General features: G+C 44.5%; 1 protein-coding gene across 1 annotated transcript in view; it reads right to left on the reverse strand.

Moving 5' to 3' along the window:
* The window catches only part of scyl2 (SCY1 like pseudokinase 2), a 56,005-nt gene that overhangs the window by 7,963 nt on the left and 24,517 nt on the right, over positions 1-23,525 (reverse strand). Inside the window, exons 7-16 of the mRNA XM_084330411.1 lie at positions 18,369-18,485; positions 17,089-17,214; positions 16,083-16,259; positions 13,699-13,821; positions 10,510-10,623; positions 9,910-10,042; positions 4,530-4,648; positions 4,024-4,124; positions 1,492-1,561; positions 1,311-1,388 (exon numbers count right to left, since the gene is read on the reverse strand). Coding sequence (XP_084186537.1) covers positions 1,311-1,388; positions 1,492-1,561; positions 4,024-4,124; positions 4,530-4,648; positions 9,910-10,042; positions 10,510-10,623; positions 13,699-13,821; positions 16,083-16,259; positions 17,089-17,214; positions 18,369-18,485 — 1,158 coding nt within the window. The remainder of the gene's footprint in view (positions 1-1,310; positions 1,389-1,491; positions 1,562-4,023; positions 4,125-4,529; positions 4,649-9,909; positions 10,043-10,509; positions 10,624-13,698; positions 13,822-16,082; positions 16,260-17,088; positions 17,215-18,368; positions 18,486-23,525) is intronic.

Below are 23,525 nucleotides of genomic sequence, written 5' to 3' on the forward strand. Positions count from 1 at the left end.
CCCCCGCCCCCCTCCTCCTCACGAGCTCCATGTAACGCGGAAGTGCAGTGGTCTATGTCATGTCTCGCAGCTCCTCTCTAATTGAGTCTCAGTCCGTCGAGGGCTGTCAATCATTCAACCCGCGTTCGTGAGTAGCGTGCGCAAAGTTGCACGGGCAGGGCTTATATGACTCAAATAGCCTATTTTGATTGGATAATAGAATAAAAAGATCAACCCGTGCAGGGAAAGTTGCACTTGAGTGATTGACAGCTAGCCATTACTGACCAGGCCTGATCAGAGAGCTCAGAGCTGTCACCTTTGGCCATTTTTGAAAGAAAAAAAATGCACTGGCAGGAAAACATTTCTAATGTATATGTGTGTGTAAATTAATAATAATTATGAATTATGAGTGAATTTGTGTTTCACGTGTTGTCATGGAATAAGCTCCACTGCCAGGCACACATCACACTACACAATGGCTGAATGGCTCAGGAGACAGGGATTGATGTCAGTTAAGAATGATTAGAATTAGGCCAGGAAGGGGCGGTCAAGTGGCGTAGCGGAGATTGCGCTCGTCACCAATGCAAGAGGCTGCGGTCTCGACTCCCGGAGTCAGCATTGCTTGGGGCTTGGGCTGATCGCTATACTAACCCGTTTGGCTGGGTTAGGGGGAGGGCAAGTCCTGGGTGGGAATCTGGTGTTGTGGACAGCAGGTCAGGTCAGGCGCTTGCTCAGCGGAGGCAGGACTTGATGGAGGCAGCATGACCGCCCACGCGTTACACTTCACCAATGAGAGTCCTCGCTGCCAGGTGAAAAAAATAGTCACTGGCTGTCGCCGCGCGTGTCGGAGGAAGCGTGCGGATGACTTCAGGGTTCCCTTGTACCGACCAGTAGGAGAACATGCGCACAACAACCAGGTAGGGGAGGGGGGGAATTGGCACGATAAAAAAATTGGGACGGGGAGAAAACAGAGACAAATCTGAGAAAGATAAAATAATAAAAATAAAAAAAGAATTAGGCCAGAAACATGGGGGAACCCCCTACTCTTTATGCTAGGCGCCCTGGGTTCGTTAACGACCAAATTCAGTCGGGGACCTCGGTTTAGCGTCTCATCCGAAGGACGGCACTGGCAGCTGTACGGTGTCCCTCTCACGGTAACAGGGGCATTGTTACAGCCAAGTCCAGAGGACAGAGTGCCCCCTGCTGGACAACAACACCACCACTTTCAGACAGCCTTGACCAGGGTTTGACCGGACAACTGTTGTACATGAGAAGTGAGACAGTTCCCATGTTGATACTGTTGTACATGAGAAGTGAGAGAGTTCCCATACTCTGTTAGGCTGAGTCGCTGGTGCTGATGATCCATTCTCCTTCCCATTGACCCCTGTACCGCCAAAAATATCATCAATCTGAAAAACCGACAGTAAAGGGTTAATTAAATACAATAATAATGCAGCAGTTCATCCATCCATTCTGATCCCTTGCCTAGTTGCCATGGAAATGACCTCTCACCTGGTTGCCAGGGCTGGGCGTGCTCTTGGTCTCCTCTGATTGGTCCCCTTGGTTGGAAATAGTCATGCTCCTGGTGAAAAAAGAAAGAAAAAGATCTTTACACCAGGCCTAAAAGATCAATTAATTCAAGAAACATTCAACCTCTAATATAGATCCATCTATGGGTGTCCTTTACTAAAGAAATCATTTGTTCGGGGCGCCAGGGTGGCACACCACGTACAGCACTGCGGTGCAACACGGCCGTCCCGGGTTCGACTCCCGGACCTGGCGACCTTTGCTGAATGTCTTCCCCCCTCTATCTCCCATACTTCCTCTCTCTCTCTCTCTCTGCCGGACTGCCCGGTAAAAACCAATAAAATATCTACCAAAAACATAATAAAAAAAATAATAATAATAATTTGTTCATTAACACATTGTGCACCATAAACGGCGTAAGTCGTTATTGCCCACCATGCGTTGAACGCCAACAACGGCGTAAATAGTTTTTAGGATCAATATTTAATTTTTTCGCCATGGCATTCATAATTCATCCAGCCTCCCTCCGGACTGCAGCGGCACCCTGTCTGAGATTGCAACGCCTCAATACCGCCGCCTGGTCGGGCGAGTTACACTCATGCTAAACTGGAAGTGGCGATCGGTGCGTCGAGGAAATTCCTCCGGCAGTACTATCTTGTTACGTGGATCAATATACACACTCGAGTGCATTTGGATCGCTTTCGAAACGCAATAATCGATATGATTTCGGCGTTTATTGCGCCATACAAACCGGAAATAGGTCTAGGAGATCGGCGTCAAATAATTGGGATCTTTTTCCTCCAGTCTCATCGGCGAACGGTAAGAGGACACTAACGTTATTTTCAGCCCGATTGTTTATTCATTTCACTGCAAACCATCGGCTCAACATATCAACCCATACTAAATAAAGCCGTTACTGACGATCAAGGAATTAGAAACGACCCCCCCGCCTTTCCTTCATGCATGATGAAGCATAATGTATACCGATCATATACATTTGAATTTTTTAATATAGCGTGTATAGGAAAGAAACGCCAATCGATAATCTATCATATGCGTCAGGGCCTATAACTATCTTTTTTGGAATTACAGCAGAAAAGCTTAAAAACATACTTATATTCTAGACCGTATTAACACAACAATGTATGAATGAAAAAATATAACGTTCCCACATCCTGAACGATAGATAATCGATGTTGAATGGGCCATAGTAATGCAGATATAGCTATAATATTTAAAAAGTTATAAAAGTTATAAGTTATTTTTGGCGGTACAGGGGTCAATGGGAAGGAGAATGGATCATCAGCACCAGCGACTCAGCCTAACAGAGTATGGGAACTCTCTCACTTCTCATGTACAACAGTATCAACATGGGAAATGTCCCTGATATCATCAGTTTGGCATTCGATTTCGCAGGTGCTGGCTAGCGTTGGCTAACTAGCTATCGTTCCGTGAGCTAACGTTAGTACCTACCCAGTGTTGGCTAACTAGCTATCGTTTTGTGAGCCAACGTTAGTACCTACCCAGCGTTAGCTAACTAGCTATCGTTCCGTGAGCTAACGTTAGTACCTACCCAGCGTTGGCTAAGTAGCTATCGTTCCATGAGCTAACGTTAGTACCTACCCAGCGTTGGCTAACTAGCTATCGTTCCGTGAGCTAACGTACCTACCCAGCGTTGGCTAACTAGCTATCGTTCCGTGAGCTAACGTTAGTACCTACCTAGCGTTGGCTAACTAGCTATCGTTCCGTGAGCTAACGTTAGTACCTACCTAGCATTGGCTAACTAGCTATCGTTCCGTGAGCTAACGTTAGTACCTACCTAGCGTTGGCTAACTAGCTATCGTTCCGTGAGCTAACGTTAGTACCTACCTAGCGTTGGCTAACTAGCTATCGTTCCGTGAGCTAACGTTAGTACCTACCTAGCGTTGGCTAACTAGCTATCGTTCCGTGAGCTAACGTTAGTACCTAGCTACCGTTACGGTTTAAACAAAAATGTTAATAAATGGGAGCTTCCTCAAACAGCCATCTCTTTCCCGACAATACCCTCTGTGCACGAACCCTTACATATGGTAATTAAACATTAAAACACCTGCGGCTTATGGTCCAGTGCGGCTTATATATGTACACATCATTCAATTTAGCTGCTGCGGCTTATATTCAGGTGCGCCTTATAGTCCGAAAATTACGGTACTAATAAAAATATCGATATTTATCGATCATTTTGTCCCGATTTATCGATTCTTCCAAATGGCATAATCGTCTCAGCCTTAGGTTTAAGTGGTGGCAGGCGAGTGCTTAGACCCCTACACACCACCCAGCCACACCCAGAAGGACCTCTTTAAATCGAGCATTCTTCAGGAAATAGCATTCAGCCCTAGATCCATCCACCACTGTCTTATCAATCTAATCCATGTTACACTTTGACCTTTCACCAGATAATAACAGGGGGCCTGTTCTACAGCACCAGTGGCAGTATGAACTGACTTCTACAGCACCAGTGGCAGTATGACCTCTGACCTCTGCTGTTCCTGCATGGCGTGGAGCTGCTCTAGCTTGGTCTTGTGTTCCACCTCCATGCGACTCAGCATGTCACGGATCACCACCATGAACGAGTTAAACTGAAACAAGAAGAACACGCCAATCAATTACCACCATGAGATTGACCGGGGGGGAGGGGGTAAACAGGGGCGTGATATTTTATGCTGATGAGACTGTGTGTGCTTGTTTTCCTATCCTTGTGGGGGGACTAAATGTTATTTCTTGGAAGGAAAACAAGATTTATTTTTCTATCCTTGTGGGGACAAGGAGCTATTATAGGGGTTAGGGTTATGTTACGGTTAGGGTAAGGCATGTAGTGGTTAGTTAAGGTAAGGGTTATGTTACGTTTAGGGTAAGGGATGTAGTGGTTAGTTAAGGTAAGGGTTATGTTACGGTTAGGGTAAGGCATGTAGTGGTTAGTTAAGGTAAGGGGTTAAGAAATTAATGTAAGTCAATGGGTAGTGAAAATGTGTGTGTGTGTGTACCTGGTTGAGGTTGAGGTTGTTATCTATACTAAGAGAGACGAGATGAGGCAGGCTCTTGGCAGCGAGGTGCTCTTTGGGGATCCCCAGTTTCTTATGGGAGAAAGTGCACTTGTAGATACCTGAAGGAGATTCAATGAAAAACCAATCATGCAAACAGTGCAAACATTTCCCTTTGCAGTTCTCAAGGTGGGGTCTGTGGATAAATGAGCATAGCCGATTGAATAAATTTTTGCTTGACGCCGTCTGTAGTGTGATAGTAAAGGGTTAACATTAGGGCTGCAACTAACGATTATTTTGATAATCGACTAATCTAACGATTATTTTTGTCATTCGATTAGTCGACTAATCGAACGATTATTTTTGTTACACCCTCAATCTCTGCTTCCTGTGGGCATGGCTCCTTCTCCAATGCATGTTTTACCTCACATGCTCAAGTCTGCACACCTGTGAATGTCACCCTGTTGTCCAGTCCCTCTGCCTTAACAGTTAACTTAACATAACATGATGATCCCATAGCAAATTAAAATAATGACTCATGAAACATTTGAATTTGGATCTTAAGCAACTTTAAATCAAAATGTATTTGAACAATACAACAATCACTCATAACAAGATAAATAAATTAAATAATACAAATTAAAGTAGAAGTGTTTAAATAACTAAAAAAATATATATAGCAGACTTCTTAGCTTAACATCCCAGGGAACTAATGGGATAACTGGGGATTTTTTATTTGATTTGATTTGATTTTATTAGGGATCCCCATTAGCTGGTGTGATAGCAACTAGTCTTCCTGGGGTCCACACAAAAAAAAATACAAAAACAATCACTATTGCAAAAACAAAATTATTAAAAGTCAGTACACACAATGCATAATGAACCTACTGTAACAATTAAGATAGCTAAAATTACATTAGTGTAAAACAAAAACAAAAAATTACTTTACAGTGTTAAAAACAATTTAAAAACAATTTAAGATTATTTTTTAAAGTGAATCTACTGTAAATGCAGCAGAGGTTCCAAGGCAGGCCATTCCAAAGAGTTAATGCTCTAAAAATAAAAGATCTCCCCCAAGCGCTGGTTCTGTTCCATAGTGGCTCCGCTCGGCGTCACTCATGCACTGTCCCCGCACGTGCACGCGCACTGAATAAAGACCACAATGTACCTTTATATCCCAATATTTGTCTGACCACACCCCTATCAGCTTACCTACATAAGCAGGTGTGTGGTCACCTGCTCTCCTCCTTCTCGCTTTCACCACAAGGAGTGCCTCGGACGTGATGTGATAGTAGGAGAAGAGTTGGAAAACAAGAGATACGTTGACATCATATCTTTATTTTCTCTCTCACTATTTTCGAGAAAATACGGCGATATTGTCTTCGTCACTGGAGTGTCTGGAAGATGGTGATCATTCTAAAAACCTCCACCGGTTTTCGTATTGGGAGCACGCCGCTACATGCCTCCCAACTGCAGTCTTCATTGCTGTGGCTGGTTGCGGTAAAACCTTTCAGCGACACAGCTGGACTGTAGGACGCGCCGCTGTTGTGAGAAGCGGTGGGTTCCAGGTTGGTGAGTAATGTTTTGCTTGCGAGCTCCACTTGTCTGTTAGTGCTATGGGGGCTAGCTGACAATGTTTACGAACACCGGCCCCAGATTAGGGCCCTTTGTTCAGCCTCTTAGGCAACGGCGAAGGACCTTGGTCTGAAGCCCATTATAGTTAACTAGTGGGCCACGACCAGTAACACTGGTGATCCCTGTGTTTTCTGGACGAGTGGATGTTTCAACCGTAGCGGCGGGTTGGAGCAGCGAGCTGCCCGTGTCGTCAAACACAGGAGGCTGTGTTACTTCGGTGCCATGTTAGAAACTGCAATTCGCTTGATCTGCGCTCCCGGTAGGCAAGGTCCTGACCAGACCTTGAGCACTTCTTCTTGCTTTCCCTTCTAAATGTTTTGTAAATAACGATGTTTTCCAAAACGAGTGTTGCTGCACTACATTTAGGATACAACGCGAGTTATGTGTGAATTGTCTTGTCACTGGTCTCCATGCAAATCGGGTTATTGTTACAGATGTGAAAATGATCTGGTTTGTTGTGTTGAGACACATTGTGTGTTCATGTACCGTGTACTCACAACTAAGGGGGTTAAACTAACCTATAAAGCTATGCTTAGTGACATACGAGTAAAGAATGATTATTTTCTCAGCCTGTAATGACAATGAACAGTGTGTTCACATTTTAACAGGTTTACCTGTTTAACTGGCCGTATTAAGGGTAAAGTAGGAGGGTTGTGTTTCCCCCCGGTTCCCTGGGGACTTCTTCATCCTCCTCTCAGACATGTTGTTACACTATATTGTGTCACTGTGTGGTAGGGAAACGATGTAACCCTTAGCTTAGTTGTTGGGGTTGTGCTAACCGCTTGAGAAACTTTATTTTCCTAAAGAAAAGATTGTTTGGTCGCTTTTTCGTGTGTGCTTAGCAAGGCCTGTGGCCGATACTAATCGAGAATTGTGTATTCTCTCATTATGAAAAACGGCGTTCCTCTGTAGAGTGTTTTTGCCATTTTTTGTAGGTGATAATGGGTTGTGTGTGTCGTGTGACCTACAACTGGGTTGGGCTGGCCACAGAAGCACATGTGTAAGTCTGATACCGGGGCTCTTGAGAGGGCCCTCTCTATTCTGTGTTTTTTCCTTAGTGAAAATCAGATAGCAGGTTGGCACATGCGCTGTGTGAAGCTGTTAGACGCTTCATGGAGCTGACTATGACTGCGTCATACTCTTTTTTGTCATTACATCGTATCATGAGTGTGGGGTCGTAAAGGGGTGAACTGGTAACCTTTTCTCCCCCTTTTTTCTGTTGGTCAGGGGTAAACCCACCTGTCCTTCAAGGTTCCTGTCACGTTGCGGTTCGGCACGCTACAGGGTGAGGAGGGGGGGGGGGGGAGTTTCCTGGTCCCACGCCCTGGAATATTGGGCGTGTGCACCGCAGAAATTCCCCCGCCATAGAGTATGTCACTGTGCGCGTCTCTGTTGGTAGGACTTCCGTGTGCTGTTCAGGTCCATATGATGGATCTGTTTCGGGGGGTGGTCAGGGCTCCTCCTCACGAAGCTCCTATTCGGGCCTTCTGTGAGTTGGGACTCTCCTTCCATGTGAGGGAGCCTCCTCAGAGTACAGAGCCTCCTCCTCAGATTGTCAAGGTGAGTGGAACCTCAAGAAGGAGTCCTACTCTATTGTGTGTGTATTCGATTCAATTCGATTATTGAGTGTGTATGGGTTCAGTGCCTCCTCCCCGGAGAGCCCTAAAACCAAACTTTTACATGGCTCAAGGTGCAATATATTCTTTTCAATCTGTACAGCTCGCGTGGGAAGTCTCTCTGGGGATTTCCGTCTCCTCTCTATGGGAGGGTGGTGGAATGTAAAAATGTAAACAATTTTTACCCCCGGCTGTGTAGACTGGGATACATGCTGTTGATGCTTCCTTCTTTTCTATTAAAAAGAGTTGGAGTTAGGAAGCATCACACCCCTCTTGTCGTTCCCCTGGGCGCCTTGGGGATTCAATGACAGGTCTAAATAGCCTGTCCATGGATGTGGTTGTGTCCCGACGCACGCATAGTGCTAGCTCGGGGTGTTCTGTTGAAGATCAGGCGAATGACTGGCACGCCTTGGTTGCTTGAGGTTAAAACAGCGTTTTTATAAAGCAACTGGGATGGAGGTTTTTCCTCTTCCGACGACCTGTGTTGGTTGTCGACGGATTCTCGTTCATATCTGGGGGATGATGACGGAATGGATCTGAACATATGTAGAGGGGTCTCACGCCCTGGGGGTGGGCCACCGGGCGCGGTTCGCACCGAACGTCTGGGTGGCGCCTTCTTTTCATGTTTAAGATCAACACGCATATCTGCACCTTCTCCTGGAGTAGGCATGTCGGCGTGGTTAGGGCACGGGACTGGTTCTGGTCACGCTGGTCCGGATCAGTTAAACCCGTTGTCCGCCGGGGATGCAGATCTGCTGTTCTGGTACCCTGAGGGACTTGGGTTTTTTTCAGGGGGAAAAATGCCAGGTCGGTCCGGGTGTCACTGGGTTAAGCGCTATGGAGACCCTGGTTGGGTACATTCTGTACTCTGCACTGTCGTAATGGCTTACGGCCATGCCAACCTGTACACGCTCGATCTCGTCGGATCTCGGCCGCTACGCAGGTTGGTCCTGGTTAGTACTTGGTTGGGAGACCGCCTGGGAATACCAAGTACGGTGTGCTTGGGGCTGGTTCTCCATTCTTTTCGCTCCTCTCTCACGCATGGCGAAGAGGGGCCTGTTGGGGTGGTCTTTGACCTAGGTACATTGTGGTCTTTATTCAGTGCGCGTGCACGTGCGGGGACAGTGCATGAGTGACGCCGAGCGTCACCACTATCGACAGAACTTGGTTATAGTCATAACCTATCGTTCTAGGACCTGGCAATTCAAGCTGCCCACTACTGGAACCTCTAGTGTAATGCTCGTGCACAGTATTACTAAAAACAATCTGATTATGTATAAAAACAGAAGTTTTACTGCTCATGACCAACTTGAACAGCACAAGTATATTAAAAGACAATCTATTTTCAACGTTAAGCCAAGAGAGGCGGGCATGCATACGGCTCACATTAGACCTTAGTGAGCAGCCCAGTACCAACCGTGCTGCCCTGTTCTGGACCACCTGGAGCTTCCTGAGGTCACCACTGGCAGCAGATGACCACATCGCAGAGCAATAGTCAAGATGACATAAAACTAAACTTTGCACTGAACATCTGACATAAAAGGGGACGGGCAACAAAAGAAGCACATTTCCTGGAAATAATGAATATGCTGAGACCAAGACAGAGTGCAATCCAGCATCACTCCAAGGAGTTTAGTACTTTCAACTTGTTGAACTGCTGAATTACACAAGTTTAAATGAAGCTTTGGATTTGTAGATAACCTGTGCCTTGTTCCCAGCACAATACATTTAGTCTTCAACACTAAATGTTGTTTGCTCCTGACAAGAGTCTCAAAGTCTGGGGTGATGGTAGACAAAGCAACTCTGAGGTCATGCTCAATGTCCAATCTGTTCCTCTGCTTTGTCTTCAGCTGGACCAGAGCTGAGAAGCCACTTTCACAAAGATAGGTAGGTTAAAAAAAATATATATATATATATATATATAAAAATAAAAATTAAAAAATTATGACTAATCGACGCAAAAATTCTGCGTCAACGAGTTTTTATGATCGACGTCGTCGATTATGTCGACTAATCGTTGCAGCCCTAGTTAACATTCTGTAGTGTGGTAGTGAAAGGGTTAGCCCTTTGTAGTGTGGCAGTGGAAGGGTTAACCCTTTGGTAGAGTGGCAGTGAAAGGGTTAAAGCCTCACCGAGGACCCCCATGAGGACCGCTGGTTCTCTGGAGGGGATCTGTTGCAGGAAGGGCAGGATCTCATCGATGACGTACCACTTGTCCAGATATTCCAGGATCTTCCCCAGACATACCAGAGAGTTCACCCGTACCTACACACACACACATACACCTGAATACTGTATCTACAGTACAGAGATAAAGCTTTTGTTACAGGTTCAAGTTGAATTGGAAACAAATGGTTCTAAGGATACAAGTGAGAGAGAGAGAGAGAGAGAGAGAGAGAGAGAGAGAGAGAGAGAGAGAGAGAGAGAGAGAGAGAGAGAGAGGGGTTATGAAGGAGAGAGAGAGGGAGAGAGAGGTTCTGAAGGAGAGAGAGAGAGGAGATGGGGCCTGAATGAGAGAGAGGGGTTCTGAAGGAGAGAGAGAGGGAGAGAGAGAGGTTCTGAAGGAGAGAGAGGGGTTCTGAAGGAGGGGGGAGAGAGAGAGAGAGAGAGAGAGAGAGAGAGAGAGAGAGAGAGAGAGAGAGAGGGCTTAGTGGGAGAAAAGGAAGATGAGAAGAGAGAAACCTGGGTGGAATGAGAGAGAATAGAGGAAAGAGACGGAGAGAGAAACTGACTGCTAGCGAAGAGGTCTGTAGACAGGCTGATTTGATGCGGGGAATGAGGGAGTTCTTCATGGAGGGGTAGTCGATCAGGTTGGCAAACGTTGGAATGATGTTCAGGCACAGTTCCTGTGAAGGGCCAAAGACAACAAGGTGCCGTGTTAAAGCGGCTAATGCAGTCGGTTTGAAGACTGGAAAATGGAAACGGTTGGCACAGCGGTACAGCCGAGCTCTCGAGACACGGGACACGTTGGTCAGTTTTATGTCCGATTATCACGTCCTCTAGGAGTGGGGGGGGGGGATATTATGCTCGATAAGCCCATTTTGCTGCAATAAAAATCGTTGGGAGTGAGGTGAACAGACTGAAAATGTTATCTTATTAGATACAATTAGATTATTATTGTCACAATCTTACACTATCGTGACTCAACACAACACTACTGAACAGTTCATCGCAGCTCATCACTGCCATGCCTCTGCACACTGCACTGTAGCACCAATCTCTTTTAATCTTTCAATCAGTGAATCTATTGGTCTTATTGAATTAAATCAGTTTACTGAATTAGACTAAGTTTCTTATTTTGGATTCGTTTTCTACTGAATCAATTCACTGTTTTTATTGACCGTTTTTATTGAATGATTAGTTTCTACTGGATTTTATTGAATCAGTTTGTATGTCTGTCATGGGGATCAGTATTTTATTTATTTTATTTATTTATTTAGTGTATATCTAGCATCAAATGGCTGTAACTGAGACCCGAGTACTGTATCTCGTGCTTCCATGTCAATGGAAAAATGAAAATAAACTTCACTTTGACTTTGAGGATTAACCCTTTCACTACCACACTACAGAAGGTTAACCTTTCACTACCACACAACAGACGGTTAACGAAGGGTTAAGGTTGAACATTGGCAAAATGCCCCTTTGAGGCCAAGTAAATGTGGTATTACGGTATGATGATTATCATCAATAGGATCGTACAGTGATGCAATTATGATATTGCGGTACACAGTTCTGTCGTCTGAATTGATGATAACGAGCACAGGACTCAAGTTTCTCACAAAAGGAGATGAAATATCTTCTTGAGGGAATATAATTAGAAAATGACAGCTTTAGGTTTGGTGTCACACTTAATTGTTCAATGTAATTGTGATATTACTGATATCGAATCAAGGGCAAATCTGCAATAGCCTTGACTGCACATTCACACACACACACACCCTCACACAAACACTTTCATGCCAAATCCCAGCCTCCCAGGGCGAAAACCAGGGGTGTAAAGTACTTGAGTAATTGTACTTCGTTACAATACGTAAGTACAGTTTTGGGGGATTTGTACTTTACTCAAGTATTATTAGGTTTGTATACTTGTACTTTTACTCAATTACATTTCAGAGAAAAAATTACATTTTTACTCCTTACATTTAAAATGCAGACCTACAAAGTACAAATCTTGCAGGTCCAACTATTTTAATTAGTATATTTGTTTCTCTGGCCGAACTAACGTTAACGTTATTAAAAACAGCCAATCAAATCCCCATCAATGGAAAATTAACCCGCCCATACGGCCATATCCATGCTGATTGGTCCTTGTGCAAGACTAGAAAGCGGGGATCTATGATTAAACACCTGCTATCAAAAGAATAGACAGTCAGAGTGACAAGCTACAAAAGATGGCCACAAACGATAGTACGAGTGATGAAGAGGATGAAACGGAACATTTCATTGCCCCGTAATTTAAAAAAAAATTATTTAAACTTTTTAGTACTTAAGTACATTTAAAAGTAGAAACTTTTTTACCTTTACTCAAGTGTGTTTTTAGCCAGATACTCTGACTTTTACTTGAGTAAGATTTTGAGACGGTACCCATACTTAACACTTTCAGCGCCAGGGGTCGCCGTTTACCTTACCGTTGAAATGCCATCGCCTTTTAACATGGGGATACGTGGCTGTGTTTGCAGGCCTAAAGCTATATTATATATTATAGCTATGGATCTAATAATATAGTCGATTGTCAATTGAGTTTCTTCCGGTCAAGATGCAAAAAAACTGATAATTTTTTCATCAATACATTCCCGTTTTATACTGTGGTGAATATGAGTATAGTTTTAGAGTAATTCTGTGTAATCCCAGGAAACGCCGCTAAACAGCGCTTTAGTGCATTTCACTAGGAAGCGTGCCATTCCTCACTTGGATCAACAATAAATCTGAAATCAACGCTAGATTATCTGTATTATGTTTCATCATGCATGCATGAAAGGGTGGGGGGGGGGGGTTCTATGCTTCGATCGTCACCAACGGAATACGTTACACAGTACATTACAGACACACGCTTCGATCGCGGGGAAGGAATTATCGGATCAGCGCAATATTGATACCATATAGTCATTACCTTGACCAGGATCTGTCCCGAAAATAATATTCCAATTAGCTGATCGCCATTCCAAATACTGATGTCGATTGTGTTGCCAACGTAATTCAGCACTGAACATGATCCGGGGGGGCCCTTATACGCGCTTCGCCTGCCCGGCTAATTAGACCCCGGCCGCAGGCCGGCCCAGACACCAAGCCATATAGTTTCAAATGGAGTGCAATAGCGACCGCAAGGTGGCAGTATTGGACTTTTGCGATCTCAGACCCATCCCCAGTGATAACACACAGCTGCCTGCATGTTTATGAATGGAAATATCGAATAAAAGAAATAACGTTGAAAACCCGACTATACTCTGGTTTTCGGGGGTCCTGGCGCTCAACGTTCGGTGAGTTAACCCGACTATAGTCGGGCCCGGCGCTCAAAGTGTTAAGTATAATTTTTGGGTACTTTTTACACCCCTGGTGAAAACTGTCGCGAAAACATTTGTGGACCAACCAACAAACTATAAAGCTGCTGGTCACAGCTAAAAACTTAAATCCTTATTATTGTAATATTAATTTCTCTCATATTGCCTAGCCCTATCTAGACTGCATGCTAATTGTACTCTTGAGATTCATCAAGTTCAAGTGGGTTATGTCTACTACAACAACGCGCTACCTCACCAGAAGCACTTGGCTATATCTATGTAAACAGTTTGGCTTAAAAATAATCTAGTCTGTATATCGAGTATAGATATTAGGATCATGGGAAGGGAAGCTCATCTCAACAGCAACACCTAGCCATGGAGGGAGGGCCTGTACCTGGATCTGTGTGGAGGGAGGGCCTGTACCTGGATCTGTGTGGAGGGGGCCTCCAGGGCCCGGTAGATCATAGGCAGCACACTGTTCTTAATGTCCTCCGCTGGCGTCTTGGTCAGCAGCAGGTCCATCTTTTGAAGGAAGATCAGCAGGATCTACACAGCAGAGAGAGACGCAGAGGTAGGGGGGGGGGGGGGGGGGCGGGGCAGTCAGGAATGGGTTGAATTCAAGAAAGAAAGAAAAAAGATGATAGAAAAACAGAACTCTAAGTTCTGTTCTATGGACCGGATCTCAGACTGGGGATGGGCACGAGTAATGTCTTCCCAGATCCAGCATGAATTAACGAAGTAGTGCTCGAGCGATCGTTTATGGAAATCTACTTTTAGAATGCACCCTAAAGAGCATGGCAGCAGCAATAAGGAGATATTGCACAGAGTTACACACATGCTACCGATTTGACTATGCCTCGCTCCACGGACATAACGATGCACAGCAATAACCGATGCTTAATGCATATCAGCAGTCAAAACAGTCAGTTACAGGGGGAGCTCCAGTAGCTCACCGCGTATCTCGGCGCTATTTCGGCGTCGGGGACAACCGTGCTCGTCACGGATCTGGGGTACACGAGTTCGATTCCCGGACTCGCCGTATTTTCTCAGAGTGTCTTCCCCTACTCTATATCCCATTCAACCTGTTTCTGTCGGTCATGCTTGACCAGAAAAAAGCGATAAACGCTAAAAAATTAAGTAAAAAAAAAAAAAAAAAAACAGTCAGTTACCATTTGTAATAATTGCATTACCCTCCACGTCTGCAGCAGGTCTCTCCGCTCACGGCAGGAATGGCATGGCCGTATATCAATGGTCTATGAACGCTACGCAAAGTGGGCGACATGTTGTTGGCGCAATTTGGAAATGCATAAACACAAACCACTGTTTATCTTTTAGATAACACTAAGCTAACAAACCTTTCGCAGTAACGTTTAGTGTGCTATCCATGCTCCACAGCTTCCTGCTTCCGACAAGAACTCAGTCCTCGCGAGATTTCAAAGCAGGTTTTCTGTTTCTGTGGCACAAACAAGCACTTTTGGTGGACATATTTGGCGGTAGGGCTGTACCGAATAGTTCGAAGCTTCATAACGTTGACATTCGAATTCTAAATCAACATTTGAAATTGTATTTATTTATTATATAAAAAGATAAAGATTAAATTTATTTGTATGTGTCTATTCATTCTGTTTAAACCAATGGGTTTTTTCTTCACAGTTGCAGATAAAGATTAGGCTACACTAATATTATAGTTTTATAGTACGACTCATCATAAAAATGTAAATAAAACATTTATCATAAATGATGTAGCCAATCTATCTCCATCAAGACTTTCGTACCAACCATACCAACCGTGCCCTTATTGGATTATTTATGTAGACGAAATTGACGAGTTATATTCATTAAAGAAAGTTGATTTAATTTAAAAAAGGACTAATTTAAATCAGATTAATCACTTTATTCAAATTGAGGATTTACTTTTTTTTGATTACGTCATAAAATATGACTACAGACATTCGAAGCTTCATTTAAAAACGTACTAATAATTACATTCGGTACAGCCCTATTTGGCGGTAATACTAATATTGAGCACCCTCAAAAAGCACAAGTTCAGTTGAAACAGCGAGTACTCGAGTAATTGATTACTCACGCCCATCCCCATCCCCATCTCAAACTCAAACCCCACTGTTTTCTCGATCCTCCAAACTGTCATGAGGGAAGAAACAGTTGTGATTGGAGGATCAAGAAAAGAGGGTCAAGGCTCAAGATAGGTCAATCAGTGAGTATGGTAGTGAGTGGAAGTGATGGGTGACTATGATTTCAGTGGTTTTTAAAATGATTTTTATTACATTTCATACCGTACATACATAAACACACAGACTAGTTAATACTACTAGACTACAGCATTACTCTTAGCAAGGACCACTCACCATATTGCTAGCCTGTGAGGGTGCATGAAAAGAAGAGTAGAGAAAGACAACGAGTGGTCACACAGTCCCAGGACCAAACATCAACACAAAACCACTTCTACTGAACCATTCCAACGTCACACCTCAAACACAGCATGCAAAAATATTAAGGAAAGGCCCTGTGTTATTTATAATAATAAATAAAAGGAAGTGATATTCTCATATCACATTCTGATATATATTTTGTGTAAAAAAAGAATAATAAAATGCGGAGGTTCGAACCCATTAATTAATTAAGATTCGAATGCCAACGTAACGGACGAAGGTCCGAACGTTTGGGCTCAGTCCTAGTGTGTGTGTGCATATGTGTATCTGTCTGCATGTGTGTGTATCTGTCTGCATGCGTGTGTGCATGCGTGCATGTGCGTGCGTGTGTGCATGCGTGCGTGTGTGTGTGTGTACCTGGACAGGCTCCTGCTGCTTGAAGACGGGTGAGAGGTCGGGCAGGATGAGGCGCACGTACTCATCCTTGGTGCACTGCTCGGCGATCAGCAGCACGTTGGGCAGGACGAAGGGCACCATGTCCGGGTTGATGAACTCTGAGGTCAGGGCGGGCAGGATGCGGTACACCACCACCCTCTGGGGGGAGCGGGGAGAGAAACGAGAGGTCAGGGCGGGCAGGATGCGGTACACCACCACCCTCTGGGGGGAGCGGGGAGAGGAACGAGAGGTCAGGGCGGGCAGGATGCGGTACACCACCACCCTCTGGGGGGAGCGGGGAGAGGAACGAGAGGTCAGGGCGGGCAGGATGCGGTACACCACCACCCTCTGGGGGGAGCGGGGAGAGGAACGAGAGGTCAGGGCGGGCAGGATGCGGTACACCACCACCCTCTGGGGGGAGCGGGGAGAGGAACGAGAGGTCAGGGCGGGCAGGATGCGGTACACCACCACCCTCTGGGGGGAGCGGGGAGAGGAACGAGAGGTCAGGGCGGGCAGGATGCGGTACACCACCACCCTCTGGGGGGAGCGGGGAGAGGAACGAGAGGTCAGGGCGGGCAGGATGCGGTACACCACCACCCTCTGGGGGGAGCGGGGAGAGGAACGAGAGGTCAGGGCGGGCAGGATGCGGTACACCACCACCCTCTGGGGGGAGCGGGGAGAGGAACGAGAGGTCAGGGCGGGCAGGATGCGGTACACCACCACCCTCTGGGGGGAGCGGGGAGAGGAACGAGTTCATCATTTCTCTTTATTAACAGTACATATTGGACTATGTACACTTAACCCTTTCTGTGCCAAACCCGAGTATAGTCGGGTGTCGTCACCAACGGTTGAGCGCCAAACCCGAGTATACTATACTATACTATATACTCAGGTTTTGATCCTTTTGAGCACTTTGGGCAGGCCTTTATAGAACTGAGACTTACCTTGGGTAGCTTAGGCAGCACTTTGGGCAGGTGGTGGTGCTCACCTTGGGTAGTTTAGGCAGCACTTTGGGCAGGCCTTTATAGAACTGAGACTTCTGCAGGTTGTCCCTCTGGAACAGGGAGTCAAAGTACTGCAGGGTCACAGCGCCCACGTCGTCAAAGAACGGGATCTGAACAAACAAGAACAAAGAATCCATCTCCGAGTCACACATTTATCCATAGATGCACACATGGCAACATATGAAGTGTGAATTTGATGTGACAAAGGTGTGTGTGTGTGTGTGTGTGTGTGTATGTGTGCATTTGTAATTTGTATTCGTATATTTGCGAGGACTTTAAAAAAAAATTATTATCTTTATTAGCATTTTTCACAGCTTTTGAGGAGAGAGGGAGAACGGAAGGAGAAGCAGGGAGGACATGCGGCAAATGGCCACCGGGACTGGGAATCGAACCCGGGGCGACCGCTTCGCGACTCAGCGCGCTATATGGTGTGCTACTGGAGCACCCCAGGAGTGAGGACTTTTTGGGAAAGTGGGGCCATTTTGGCCCGTCCTCACTTAGAAATAGGCAATTTTAGGGTAAGAATAAGGGGCCGCTAGGGACTGAATGTACCCGATGGAAAATAGTTCATAGTCCTCACAAGTATAGTAACTCAATCATGTGTGTAGTGCTGTATCGATTAGTTCGAAGCTTCATTCATAACGTTGACATTCAAATTCTAAATCAACATTTGAATTTCCTTAATTTTTGTATGTGTCTATTCGTTCTATTTAAACCAATGGGGTTTTTCTTCACAGTTGCAGATAAAGATTAGGCTACATTAATATTATAGTATTATACTATTATAGTATATGACTAGTCATACAATTTATAAATTTAACATTTATCATAAATGATGTAGCCTATCTGCATCTGCTCGGCGCTCCATCAAGACGGCACCATTTTCGTACCAACCATGCCCTTATTGGATTATTTATGTTGACCAAACTGACGAGAAAAGAAAGTTGATTTAATAAAAAAAGAAAACATTAATTTAAATCAGATGAATCACTTTATTCAGATTGAGGATTAAAAAAAAAGATTATAAAAAAAAAATATATATATATATAAATAAATAAATAATATAATTAAATATAATTAAATATAATTAATAAATAAAATTATAAATAAAATATGACGAAGCTTCATTTGAAAACTTCAATAGAAGCTTTGAATGTAAAAAAAATTACATTCGGTACAGCCCTACGTGTGTGTGTGTGTGTGCGCGTGTGCGTGTGCGCGCGCGTGTGTGTGTGTGTGTGTGTGTTGTTGTAGCGTCCGAGACCTTGGTCATCTGGTCGGCGTCTGGCCGGACGTTGGGGGTTATGCTGAGCAGCATCTTGACGTGTTCCCTCACCGCCTCTGGGATCTGGGTCAACAGCGCTGGACTGATGCTGCTCAACTACAGGAGGAGAGAGAAGGTTCAACACTCAGGGATGCGATTGCGCCTTAAGAAAAAAACCTGAACATTTTCTAAACTATATATTTTTTTATATATATATAAACACTCCCTTTGAATGAATGAACACATTTTATTTGTATATATTGAACTGCACAGGGAAGAGGAAGGTGGGAGAGGAAAGGGACAAAGAAAATGAATCAAATATATCAGTGTCCCCGACGTTATTAAAATAACCACAGTGTGTATATCGCACCTCGCGAGCGCCGTATATATGACGTGCATTATTTAGAACAAAGTAAATCCATAGACTGAATATGATTTATTATCAGAATTTTAGGTATATTATTTTACATTTCAAAAGCCCCCTCTAGAAAAACGAAGCACAAAAACATAATTCAGAATGGTATAATGGGATCTAGACTGTGAGGAGAGCTGGCATTTCTTTGCGAGGGCGTGGCCATGGTTTATCCAGCTAACTGAACTAAACCCTGCCCTCGACCAGGTTCACATTCTTTGATCTGTTGCCATAGTGATTTAGAAAATCGCACGTCGGGAAACCGAAAGGTCTAGTTTAAGTCAAGTTATCCTGAAAATTATCTGGCTAACTCAGTTAGCCAGCTACGAGGAACAGGGCCCAGGTGGGAAAATAATCAAAACATAGTAAAAAAATATATATATATTTTTTTTTATTATTTGTTATTTTTTTGTGAAAAAAATGTTGTCATGATTTTAGGTCCGAAAACCGGAAATCCGGTTAAAACGGAAAAATCACATCTCTGAACACTGATGCTGCTCAACTACAGGAGAGAGAAGGTTCAACACTGATGCTTCTCAACTACAGGATGAGAGAGGAGGTTCAACACTGATGCTGCTCAACTACAGGAGGAGAGAGAAGGTTCAACACTGATGCTGCTTAACTACAGGAGAGAGAAGGTTCAACACTGATGCTGCTCAACTACAGGAGAGAGAAGGTTCAACACTGATGCTTCTCAACTACAGGAGAGAGAAGGTTCAACACTGATGCTGCTCAACTACAGGAGAGAGAAGGTTCAACACTGATGCTGCTCAACTACAGGAGAAAGAAGGTTCAACACTGATGCTGCTCAACTACAGGAGAGAAAAGGTTCAACACTGATGCTGCTCAACTACAGGAGAGAGAAGGTTCAACACTGATGCTGCTCAACTACAGGAGAGAAAAGGTTCAACACTGATGCTGCTTAACTACAGGAGAGAGGAGGTTCAACACTGATGCTGCTCAACTACAGGAGGAGAGAGAAGGTTCAACACTGATGCTGCTCAACTACAGGAGGAGAGAGAAGGTTCAACACTGATGCTGCTCAACTACAGGAGGAGAGAGGAGGTTCAACACTGATGCTGCTCAACTACAGGAGGAGAGAGGAGGTTCAACACTGATGCTGCTCAACTACAGGAGGAGAGAGAAGGTTCAACACTGATGCTGCTCAACTACAGGAGAGAGAAGGTTCAACACTGATGCTGCTCAACTACAGGAGGAGAGAGGAGGTTCAACACTGATGCTGCTCAACTACAGGAGGAGAGAGGAGGTTCAACACTGATGCTGCTCAACTACAGGAGGAGAGAGGAGGTTCAACACTGATGCTGCTCAACTACAGGAGGAGAGAGGAGGTTCAACACTGATGCTGCTCAACTACAGGAGGAGAGAAGGTTCAACACTGATGCTGCTCAACTACAGGAGGAGAGAGGAGAGAGAAGGTTCAACACCGCTGGACTATGCATTCAATGCAAATGGTTGATTTGAATTTCAAGGACTTTTTAAGCACCTTGTTAAAGAAATAGGCTGATTAAGGAATTCGAGGCCTTGACTTTTTTTTGGTCAAAAATCAAGCACTTTAAGCACTTCAAGGACCTTGTGTGTTCGTGTGATTAGATACCTCTAATTCAATACCAAATAGTACTTTTTACTTTTTTATTCCTTGTATATTCAGAGAGTGGAATAATAATAATAATAATAATTCATTAAATTTATTTATATAGCGCTTTTCTAGACACTCAAAGCGCTCCCCACAATGTAGGGTGGAAATTGCCTCCTTCACCACCACTGGTAGCACCCAACCTTGGGCTACAGGCTCAATGGCTACTGTAACTGAGGGGTACAATTCCCTGACTGTATTGATAAGTATGGTATCATTAAACCACTACCGCTTTATGTACTTTAACTACTGGCCATACAGTACACGATATCTAAATATGATGAACACTTTCCCACAATGAAATCGGGTCCACACAAAGGTAATAATCAAATATTTAATATATAGCAAAAGGTACATATAATAGTTACTATTACATTTATGATTTGAATGCACTTGTAAGGCAAATGAGTACTCGTAGGCAAATCAACACTGAATGTCCAATCTCTGGTTACGCAGGAAGCAAGTATACAACCTGGCTCTTAGGGAATTAAATCTATGGTACTCTTAATGATATAGCAGGATACTCTGGAAGGGGTCCTCCCGGTTGTAAGCCGGTAGGGGGGGTAGGAGAGCCGTCGGTAGTAGACCGTCTGGTCAACGATATCTAGGGAGACTTAAAGTACAGAAGACAGTGCAGTAGACTCTTGATCCGCAGATGAATACACCTTGGTTCTCTTGTAGGCTGTAGCTCCACAGTGAAGAAGAAGCTAGGCGACCTCAGTCTCTTTGAGCGCCGACTCAACTTGACTCCTCTCAGGGGTAAATCCAACACTCACAGGCGTCTGCGATTATCCGCTCCACAAATCACAGTACCAAAGCAAATATATTCCAGCCGCATAGGGCTCAGCAGTCGTCGGGTAGGTAATCCAGTGTACATGTCCCTCGGTCCTCGTCTAGATCTCCTCGGATGAAGGCGCCATGTGGTCGGCCCAGCCTGGTTAAGACTCTAGATAACACGAGGAAGCGTTGGAGATGCTGGTCACTTTAGAACTCTAACCGCACGATGCACCATACACGATAGACTATTATTACTTAATAGAAATACGTCGCACTCGACGGTACAGTGCCAAACTCTGACAATTCAGCTATTAATTCGCACGAGGTATCAATGCTATTCTAAGGCCAAACAGGCCATACTACACCACACGCGGTATCGTGGGTGAGGCTTCACGTTCTGTTACTTAGTTAGGTAGAAGGGTAAAGGACTAAGGGTCTTCTACATTTACTTGCGCCATATTTATATGCACGGTGAACAAATAGTGCCACTCTCCTTTCGGTAGCCGTATTCCTGCGCAGAGCCGGGGCTAGTAGAGACATGTCTCGTCGGTACCATTGAACTTGGCTCCAAGGGGCTTGTCCCCTGGCGCCAGGTCCTTGTCCAATAAGAGAATGAACTATTATGGGCTATAGTAGGCTAAAGGGATATTCCGTGTATATGTACAAGGAATATACAAGGGATATCAAACGATATACAAATACTATTCAATATATATCAATAAATAAATATATATATTCGGTTTAATCTGATCCTTCGTAACAGCTACCATACACTGGCACCAGGCACACAGCACACTACACAATGGCTGAATGGCTCAGGAGACAGGGATTGATATCAGCCAATTAAGGGGAAGGGATGATTAGGTGGCCTTGATGTCAGAGACCTGATTGGGAATTTGGCCAGGAACGTCGGGGAACCCCCTACTCTTTACGATAGGCGTCCTGGGTTGTGGGGCCCCCCAGGGCTGTGTTCTGAGTCCCCTCCTCTACTCCCTGTACACACATGACTGTGTGGCTCAGCGGAACAACAACACAATCATCAAATTTGCTGACGACACAGTAGTGGTGGGCCTGATCTCTGCAAACGATGAGAGGGCCTACCTGGAAGAGGTCAAGGTCCTGGCGGGATGGTGCCAGGAGAACAGCCTCTCCCTGAACGTCAGCTAAACAAAGGAGATGATTGTGGACTTTAGGAGGTCGGGAGTCAGGGACTACAGCCCCCTCAGCATCAACGGGGCACCGGTTGAGAGAGTGAACAGTTTTAAGTACCTCGGAGCCCACATATCCGTGGACTTGACATGGACCACACACATTGACAGTGTTGTGAAGAAGGCACGACAACGCCTCTACTTCCTCAGGCGCCTAAGGAAGTTCCAAGTCTGTCAGAAGATCCTTAAGAACTTCTACTCATGTACAATAGAGAGCATCCTGACTGGCAATATCACCTCCTGGTTTGGGAATAGCACCGCACAAGACCGTAGCAGACTACAGAGAGTGGCACGTTCAGCCGAACGCACAATTGGAGGGGGGCTTCCCACTCTCCAGAACATTTACAACAAGCGGTGCATGGGTAAGGCTAAGAGAATTATCAAGGACTCCAGCCACCCAAACAACTGCCTCTTTGAACTGCTGCGGTCAGGCAAGCGATACCGGAGTCTCATGACAAGCACAGAAAGACTCAGAAGAAGCTTCTATCCCCAGGCCATCAGGTTGCTCAACGAACAATAACACTATGCAACAACCATCAAATGCACTCACAACACACACATACTCACTTTAAACAAACAACACACTGCAGCACCCTTTACACACTTTATATTTATTGGTAAAGGATTTGCACTACAACCCATACCCCAGTACACCTTACTGTAAATTGTTCCTAAATTGTACCTCATCCCATTCTGCTTTGCACTATATAGTATATTGTATATTAGTAGGGATGCTCGATATTGGCTTTTTTACCGATAGCGATATACCGATATTGTCCAACTCTTAATTTCCGATACCGATATCAACCGATACCGATATATGCAGGGTTCCCCCCCCCCAAAAAACGGAATAATTTCAGGTAATTAACATTACATATGTCTTGTTGTGGAATTAACATAACATTATGCATACTTTTGACAATAAATGAAATCAGAATTTGTTCTTACTTGCTTGCCTGGGTAAATAAAGGTTATAGAAATAGTTATAGAAAAGAAAGAAAAAAAAATAAAATAATTTGAAAACCGATAGATATTTTCCAATATCACATTTTAATGCCAATATCGGCCGATAATATCGGTAGGCCGATAATATCGGACATCCCTAT

The sequence above is a fragment of the Notolepis coatsorum genome (genome assembly GCF_963971535.1).
Source record: "Notolepis coatsorum genome assembly, chromosome: 15".
NCBI lineage: Eukaryota > Metazoa > Chordata > Actinopteri > Aulopiformes > Paralepididae > Notolepis > Notolepis coatsorum.